The sequence below is a fragment of the Poecile atricapillus genome, chromosome 1 (assembly GCF_030490865.1).
Source record: "Poecile atricapillus isolate bPoeAtr1 chromosome 1, bPoeAtr1.hap1, whole genome shotgun sequence".
NCBI classification, from domain to species: domain Eukaryota; kingdom Metazoa; phylum Chordata; class Aves; order Passeriformes; family Paridae; genus Poecile; species Poecile atricapillus.
This window is the reverse complement of record NC_081249.1, coordinates 126,938,476-126,946,365: the sequence shown is the minus strand read 5'-3', so window position 1 is coordinate 126,946,365 and position 7,890 is coordinate 126,938,476. Positions and strand designations below refer to the sequence as shown.

Sequence of the window (7,890 nt, the reverse complement as noted above, 5' to 3'; positions counted from 1 at the left end):
ACGCCCACTTCCGGCACTCCCCGCCCCATAGAGCCGGGAGGGGGCGCGGCCAGAGCGGCGCGCGGCAAGATGGCGGCGGCCAGGGTGGGGAAGGGGGGGGAAGGGGGGAAAACTGGGAGGGCAAAGGGGAGGGAAAGGGGTAAATGGGGAGAGAAAGGCGGGAGAGCGGAAAAAACAGGTTAAAAAAAAAAGGGTAAATAGGGGTGAAAGGGGAAGGGAAAAATGTGGGGAAAGGGGGAAAAGAAGTGGGAAGGGGGAAAAAGGGAGGAAGAAATGGGAGAAAGGGGGAAGGAAGAGGAGGGGAAAGGGGTGAGTTTTGGGGAAAGGCAGAATGGCAGGAAAATTGGCGAATTGCGGGGAAAAGGGGAAAAAAAGGAGGAAAGTCTGAGCAAGCAGAAGAGCGTTTTGCGGGGAGAAGGGAGGTCTGGGAGATTTATGGGATGTGGGCAGCAGGGTTTGATGGGGGTGGAATTGGGAATCGTATCCAGCAGGATCTGGGAAGTTCTCTGTGTGTAGGCACTCCCAGGCCTGACATCTCGGTGCTTTCCCTGTTCCCTCCAGCTCTGCTCGCTGCGCCGGCATCTCCTGTGGCCACTGATCCCGCAGCGCGGCTACCGGGGCGATTCCCCCACGGATTCCGGGAAGGACGTGCTGGAGATCCCGCTGCCCCCCTGGCAGGAGCGTCCGGATGAGCCTCTGGACACCAAGAGAGCCCGGCTGCTGTACGAGAGCAGGAAGAGGGGGATGCTGGAAAACTGCATCCTGCTCAGGTGGGCTTGGCTCTGAGTATTCCAGGCCCTTTCATTAACAGGGAAGAGTTTAGTGAGGTAGCGCAGAAATCCGTGGGATGAGTTACTCCAAGATCTTGCTGGTCTAAGGTCCAATGATGGAATAGAGCTGGGAGAGCTCAGTGAGCCAAAATCCATTGGGAAGAATGTATGTAAATCCTGGGACATGTGTGAACACAAGGCCAGTTGGATTTTGGGATCGAAGGAGAGACTAGAGACATAGAATGGTGGAATTCTGGAATGCTTTGGGTGGGAAGGGACCTTAAGGACACCTTTCACTACCCCAGGTTGCTCCAAGCCCAATCCAGCCTGGCTTGGACAATTCCAGGGATGCAGCAGCCACAGCTTCTCTGGGAAATCCATTCCACTCTCTCGGGAGTCTCTTCCCAGTATCTCATGTGAACCAGCACATGGAATCCTGGAATGGTTTGGGATGAATGGGACTTAAGGATCATCCAGTTTCACCTCCTGCCGTGGGCAAGGACACCTCCACCAGACCAGGTTGCTCCAAGCCCTAATCCAGCCTGGATAAGGGGATTCCAGGGGTGGGGATTCCACAGCTTCTCTGGGAATGCTGTGCTGGTATTTTCCCACCCGCTGAGGTGAAGGAGAGCAGGCTGGGGGTCCGTGTTTTCCAGGATCTGGCTCTCATATCTCAGCTCTTCCTTCATCTTCTGCTCATCCTGATCCATCCCTCTCCAGCCTCTTTGCCAAGGAAAACCTGGCGCGCATGAGCGAGGAGCAGCTGAACCGCTACGACCGCCTCATCAATGAGCCCAGTAACGACTGGGACATTTATTACTGGGCCACTGGTACGTGTGGCCACGCCCTGGGACACCGGGATGGCACTTTGGGACAGCACTGAGCTGATTTCTCCCTGTTTTCCCCTCAGAAGCGAAGCCGACGCCGGCGGAATTTGAGACTGACGTGATGGCCATGCTGAGGGAATTTGCCAAAAACAGGAACAGGGAGCAGAGGCTCCGGCAGCCAGACCTGGAATATCTGTTTGAGCCACCACGCTGAGGGAGGAGACGCCTCTGTCCCCATTCCCTGGAGCAGTGCAGGGACACGGGGCTCTGGACTGGTGCTTCTGCCTTCCCTGTGGTTTTCCTCCTCTTCCAGCAGCCTTTGGACACTCATGGAACGCTGAATAAAGCCGTGGCTACCGGCCCTGCCTGGCTGCTGACCCTGCCCCTCTCCTGCTTTGTGATATCGGGGTCGGGCCCTCGGGGACATTCCCAGCTCGATCTGGCACATCCCACCTCACTGATATTCCCAATTCCCACCTGTCCCTTTTCCCAGGACCCCCATGAGGTGACCCCACCCCGGGGCGGGGGATGTAGTGGTGCTGGAGCAGAACATTCCCGGTGCCCTCCGGCGACAGCCGCCCGGGAGCTTCCCCTTGTCTCGGTTACCAGGAGACAGTAGCATTCCATGGGCACATTCCGCAGCTTCCGGGCCTGCTGGGAAGGCCCCGCACCTGCACCTCCAGCCATGGCGTAGGGCCGTCCCTCGGGCTGTTCCCGGCGCCAGGGGGCCATTCCCAGAGCCAGGATGCCGTCCCTGCCGCAGGACTCGCCTGCCGGGGGATTGGGGACGGGGTTCCCCGTGGTGAGGGGCCCACCCTCCGAGCTCATAGGCTTTTATATCACCACCTACGAGGCGGCCTTTGGGAAGAGGCCCACGGGGTCACCCCAAAAGATCGAGGGGTGGCGCGTTTTGGGGTTTGAGCCCCCCTGTGAAAGGAGCATACACCCCCTCCTCGGTGTCCACACTGGCTCAGGATACGTCACCAACAACTACTCGGCGCTCTGGTCCCTGATCACCCCGCACGTGGAGCGGTAGGTCCCTGCTCCTGGAGTTTGGGGGGCACATTTTGGGATTGCTCCGTCACAGCTGTTCCCACCACAGGCAGGACACCGATGTGTCCACCACCTTCGAGGACTTCAAGGTCTTTGGGCGTCCGGATTACCAAAGGATCTTGCCCCAGTGCGTGGATGAGCCGGAGTGTCGGTATCCCACTGGCTTCTCCTTTTCCCGCCTCCGTTTCGGGGAGGTGAGACCTCCAAAATCATCCAGAGAAAACAGCACCTGGAGTCACTGCGCCAGTCCTACCCAGCCAGGTATGATTCCGGAGTCTCAGGAATCCCAGGGAAAGCTCCATCCTTATGAGGATTTTGGGGTGTTAGGATTCCCAGGAAACCTCCAACTGCAGGAGGGGTTGGGGCCCTGGAGCTTCCAGGTCCAGCTCCATCATCAGGAAGGTTTTGGGATTATTGATGGTCCCAGAGCCACATCCAGCTCTGGGGATTTTGGGGTGTCATTGTTCCTGGAGCCAGGTCAGACCTCAGGAGGACTTGGGAGTGTTGGGGACCCTCTGCCCCCCCGCAAACACGGTGGGACAGGTGTATCCAGGTAATGCCAGGCCTGGGGACATGGGACATCCCTGCTCCATCTGCTCCTCACAGATGTCCCACAGAAGGCAACGGAGCTGTTGGGCTTCACCGGGACCGCCCCAAGGAGTGACCTCACCCTGCCAGAGCAGCCTGTGAGCGCTGTCCCCACCATGTCCCCTGTTGTCCCCACCCCTCAGCACCCCAGGGGACACTTTTCCTCTCCCACAGCATGACGTTGGTGATGCTTGGATGGATTCATTTCCCGCCATGTGCAGCAGCACTGTAAGCAAAGGGATGGGGTGGCAAGGGCAGGGGACATCCTGTCCCCGTGCTCCCAGTGGGCTCTGAGGCAGCAGGAGCTGCCTGGGCATGGGAATGAGCAGGATCTCATCCCTGTGTCCCCACACAGTACCAGCCTGCCATGGGTTACCCCGCCCCCTTCGCCCCGCCGGAGCTCCAAGTGGGACCCAAGGGAGTCACTACCAGGAAGGTGGGTGCAGCCATGTCTGCTGTCTCCATGTCTGCTGTCCCCATCCCTTTTCCCAAGGAACCGCACCCCCAACCCACTCCATCCCTCAGGAGCCGTTGACATACAGCACTATCCAGAACCAGTACCTGATCAACCTCTCACAACTGGCCCCCATAGCACCAGGTGAGTTTGGGGAGGGTTGCAGCCCCCAGGAGGAGTGGACACCCCCCTCACCAACCCCTCCTGGATTTTCCAGGCTGGTGGGCGCAGACTCCGATCATCTGGGCACCGAGATCCGTGGAGGGCATCCAGATCCCAAGTCCCAGTGGCTTCAGCACCAACAACCGCCCCACCAACCTGTGGCACATCAGTGACCCCCTGACCTGACCCCCCCAAAAAAAGTGCTGCCACATCCCGGGAGTCCCATCCTTGGCTTTTCCCAAATCCCTGTGGGAGGAATAAAGACCCTGCGTGATGCCATTGGATAACCGCCTCATTTTGGGTGTTTCCTGCATCCCAGAGGCTGGCAGGAAGGTTTTGGGTGGTCAGGGAAGGAGGGGGGGGGGTGTCACCTGGCCAGCTGCCACTGGAGGGCTGTACGAGCCCGGCTTTCCAGCTTTCCGAGCCGGCTTTGGGATGACACAGCTGATTTGCGGCAGGAAAATCCAGGCAGGGCTGTGGTGGGAAGCAGGAGGATGATGAGGAGGAAGGACCTCGCAGCATGGGCAGCCATAGCACGGGGGGCATTTGGAGAGGCTTCATCCGTATCTTCCCTGGCCATGGGGAAGGGCATCTGTGCCCCAAGGAGTGGCTCCCTGCAGGGTCCCAGGGGATGTGAGGAATCACAGAGGGACTCCCCACCGGTTTTAGTACCCCCATCCAGCTAAGGCATCCACGCGCAGCTCGGGGAGCCCCTCCTGCCGGTTTAGGGATTTCCACCCAGCCCAGGGACCCCACACTCAATTTAGGGCCCCACACGCAGCTCAGGGTAAGGACGCTGATGCCAGGTTGCTGGAAAATGTGTTGGGAATGCTGGGGTGCGAGGCGGCCCTACGTGGTTTGGGGACAGACCGGGAGAGGTAGGGCGGGAATGGGGCCGGGCAGGCGTGGGAACGGCGGGGCGGGAATGGAATGGGGTTCGGTGGGCGTGGCCTGAATGGGCGCGGGAACGGCGGGGCGGGAATGGGAGGGGGCGTGGCCTCCGCTCAGGTGGCGCGGGCTCCTATTGGCCGCGGAGCGTTGCCATGGCCACGGCGTCGCCCCGCCCGCCCCGCCGGGTCCCGGTGCCGGTCCCGGTGCCCGTCCCGGTGAGCGATGGGCAGCGGCGGCTCCTCGGGGCGCGGGGCCCGGCTGGCGGCAGCCGAGGGCCCCGACGGCGTCGAGCAGCGGCTGGAGGTGCGGGGCCGGCAGGTCCCGGCCGAGCTGTGGGCTCAGCAGGGGCTGCGGAAGCTCTACCTGAGCGACGCGGGGCTGCGGGAGGTCCCGGACGAGCTGGCGGAGCTGCAGCACCTGCGGACCCTCGCCCTGGACGGCAACGAGCTGATGGAAGTGCCCGAGGCCGTGTGCGACCTGCCCCACCTGGCGCACCTGTACCTGGGCCGCAACGGGCTTCAGGGGCTGCCGGCCTCCTTCGCCCAGCTCCAGAGCCTGCGCTGCCTCTGGATTGAGGGAAACTTCCTGGCGCACTTCCCCCGCGCCCTCCTGCAGCTGCCGGAGCTGCGCAGCCTCCAGCTGGGGGACAACCGGCTGTGCCGGCTGCCCGCGGCGCTGCCCCGCATGGCCGGCCTGCGGGGGCTCTGGCTCTACGGGAACCGCTTCCAGGAGTTCCCGCCCGTGCTGCTGCGCATGGATCACATCCGCGTCCTCGACATGGATCGCAACCGCATCGCCAGCTTCCCGGACCTCACCGGTCTCGCTTCCCTGCGCCTCCTGTCCTACGACCACAATCCCGTCCGGCAGCCTCCCTGTGTCGGGGATGAAGTGCAGCTGGTGGGGGACGGGGCGCAGGAATACATGGAAGCGCGGCAGGAGCGGCTGCAGAGCCTGCAGCACCAGGAGGAGGAGGAGGAGGAAGGCACCGAGGCCGCCCCGGTATCCCCCGAGGATGGGCAGGAGTATGGGGAGGGGGAATCTGTGGCCTTGACGGGATCTCCTGAGGAACTGTGAGCCTCTGTCCCCCTGAGGGGGTGCAGAGCCCCCACCTGCCTCCCAAGGAATTCCCATCTAGGGCTGGGAAAGGAGGAAGTTCACAGCCTCCACAAAGGAAAACCAATGGTCTGAGGATCAGCCTTATGCAGTTGGGACAGCAGCTTTGTGTCCTGGATCTGCAGGGCTCATGGATCCCAATGGTTATCCCATCTGAGAGCATCCCACTTACTCCAGGGTGCCTTGGATTGGGATACAGCCCCCTGCCCTGAGGGGTGATCCCGCACTGCCCCCCCGTGAGAATGGGGACATTTCCACTCCTCCACCTCTGAAAATCCTTTACTCCTGTCCCAATGGGCAGCACAGGAAAAAGCAATGCTGGTTGCATCCATTCCATGGATCCTGTCATCCTGAAGAGCTCCGAGGTCTGGGAACAAAGGCACAGACCCTGAGAACCCAATCCTGCTGCTGGAATTGGGCTGGGGGAGAGAATTTTCCACCAGGCTCGTCTTGGCCATCAGGTTTGGGAAGGAGCTGATGGAAATTAAACCTGGGTCTAAGCACTGCCTGTCTCCAGCCTGGACAGGATTTTGCCCCTGTGGGAAGAGGAGTTTCATCCCTGGCCCTGTCTGTCCCCAAATGGGTACCAGATCCAGGGCTGACACCTTATCCTTCCTCTTCCTCTCTCCAAGTGCCTCTTGGACCAAAGGCAAGCAATAAAAAGCACAAATCCAAGGAATTTGCTGTGAGAGAACAGTGGCAGGGACCAGCCCCAGGGAAGGGGTTATTTGGGATCCCCTGAAACCAAGTGACATATTCTGGTGTGTGACCACCAGCTCCTCTTATTTTGGACATCCAAGGAATCCTGATTCCCTCTGCCCATCTCCGAGCTGAGCCAGTGTGGTGGGAAGCTTGGGGATCTGAGGTCTGGAGCTCGCTGGAGGTTTCAAACCATGCATCCGCTTTTAATGGCCATGGATTTGGGTTTGGGGCTGGGAGGCAGCCAGAGCTCCTGCCACATCCGCTCCAGCACTGGCAGGGCAGATGCTGCCCGCTTTTCCCTCCACTTCCTATTCCACAGCAGGAACCATGGCTATTTTGGACACATGGAGCTTCCTCAGCTGCGGGATGTGCAGGAGCTGTCGGTGCCAGCTCCTCCGGAGTAATTTCAAGGATTTGGGGCTTAGCAGGAGCTTGGAATCAAGTCTTCCCAATAAGTACAGGCTGTCAATCCCTTTTCCCACCCAGGTGTCCTTCACTGTAGGGCAGAGCATCCCAGGATCCTGTGACATCCCAGGAACGCACTCCTGGAATTCTGGGTGTCTCCCAGCCTTTCATGCCATTGATCTAGGGTGCTGCTGCTTTATCTGGGAAGACACTGCTGCTAATTAGCAAGGAATTAACCATGATCCTGAGGGTTCTGACCCTGGCAGAGACCCTCAGCATTCCAAACCCCTGCTGCAGGCGAGATCTGATGACACCAGTTCCATGCAGATCCCTGCCAGCCTACCCATTCGGCAGGAACTGGGATGCAGGTGGCTCTGGATGCCACCAGACTGTCCCCATGGCCGGGATCAGATCCAGGAGCTCTGACATCTGGGAAAAGGGGGTCCTCCCGCTCTGAAGCCTTTTCCCACCACCCAGCTATTCCCAAGGAGTTGGGTTGGGATCCAGGCACCGGTGACGGTGCTGGTGACACCAGGACCAGGAGCTGCTGCAGTCAGTGGGAATCTGACAGATTCCGGCTCCACTCAAGTATTTTGGGGCTGCTGGCACCGGCGAGTCCCTGCTCCCGGCAGTGCATCATCCATACGTCTGTCCCTATATATATCCCTGCCTCCTCTCCCGGCCCCGCGTGCGACGGTTTGTGGCCTCGCCGCAGCTGGGATCACGCTGCTATTTCCATCTGCTCCCACTGCCTGCCAGCACAAAGCAACGGGATTGGGAATAGCTGCGGATCCGTGCAACAGGAGCGCCGGGATCGCTGCACTTTCAAAGATTTGGGAGGATAAAAGGAGCCCGGCGTTGGTGTAAGAGCCCAGGCAGAGCCAGGATCGGTGGCACTGATGACATTGGCAGCTTGGGAATGCCA

General features: G+C 60.3%; 3 protein-coding genes across 4 annotated transcripts; all 3 read left to right on the top strand.

The window, feature by feature from the left end:
* The first annotated feature begins 7 nt into the window (after positions 1-7).
* SDHAF2 (succinate dehydrogenase complex assembly factor 2) lies at positions 8-1,974 on the top strand. Its single transcript, XM_058829606.1, has 4 exons — positions 8-84; positions 562-770; positions 1,491-1,600; positions 1,681-1,974. The coding sequence occupies exons 1-4, from the start codon at positions 70-72 to the stop codon at positions 1,809-1,811; spliced, it is 465 nt and encodes a 154-aa protein (XP_058685589.1). The 5' UTR covers positions 8-69; the 3' UTR covers positions 1,812-1,974.
* A 148-nt stretch (positions 1,975-2,122) lies between these two features.
* LOC131574834 (uncharacterized) lies at positions 2,123-4,155 on the top strand. Of its 2 annotated transcripts, XM_058829605.1 has the most exons (7): positions 2,123-2,629; positions 2,700-2,911; positions 3,257-3,336; positions 3,413-3,466; positions 3,594-3,674; positions 3,764-3,836; positions 3,910-4,154. In XM_058829605.1, exons 1-7 carry the CDS (start codon positions 2,343-2,345, stop codon positions 4,038-4,040), a joined length of 918 nt encoding a protein of 305 aa, XP_058685588.1. In that variant the 5' UTR covers positions 2,123-2,342; the 3' UTR covers positions 4,041-4,154. The 2 variants fall into 2 exon arrangements, with proteins under 2 accessions (XP_058685588.1, XP_058685587.1); XM_058829604.1 differs by having other exon boundaries at positions 3,764-4,155.
* An 812-nt stretch (positions 4,156-4,967) lies between these two features.
* Positions 4,968-5,819, top strand: LRRC10B (leucine rich repeat containing 10B). The gene has a single exon (XM_058845899.1). The coding sequence runs from the start codon at positions 4,968-4,970 to the stop codon at positions 5,817-5,819; it is 852 nt and encodes a 283-aa protein (XP_058701882.1).
* The last annotated feature ends 2,071 nt before the right edge of the window (positions 5,820-7,890 follow it).

Coding starts and splice junctions, on each gene's coding strand:
- LOC131574834 (XM_058829604.1), top strand. CDS start 2,343: ATGCCGTCCCTGCCGCAGGACTCGCCTGCCGGGGGATTGGGGACGGGG. Junction 3,337..3,412: donor TCACCCTGCCAGAGCAGCCT/GTGAGCGCTGTC, acceptor CCTCTCCCACAG/CATGACGTTGGTGATGCTTG. Junction 3,675..3,763: donor AGGGAGTCACTACCAGGAAG/GTGGGTGCAGCC, acceptor TCCATCCCTCAG/GAGCCGTTGACATACAGCAC.
- LRRC10B (XM_058845899.1), top strand. CDS start 4,968: ATGGGCAGCGGCGGCTCCTCGGGGCGCGGGGCCCGGCTGGCGGCAGCC.
- SDHAF2 (XM_058829606.1), top strand. Junction 771..1,490: donor GAAAACTGCATCCTGCTCAG/GTGGGCTTGGCT, acceptor ATCCCTCTCCAG/CCTCTTTGCCAAGGAAAACC. Junction 1,601..1,680: donor CATTTATTACTGGGCCACTG/GTACGTGTGGCC, acceptor TTTTCCCCTCAG/AAGCGAAGCCGACGCCGGCG.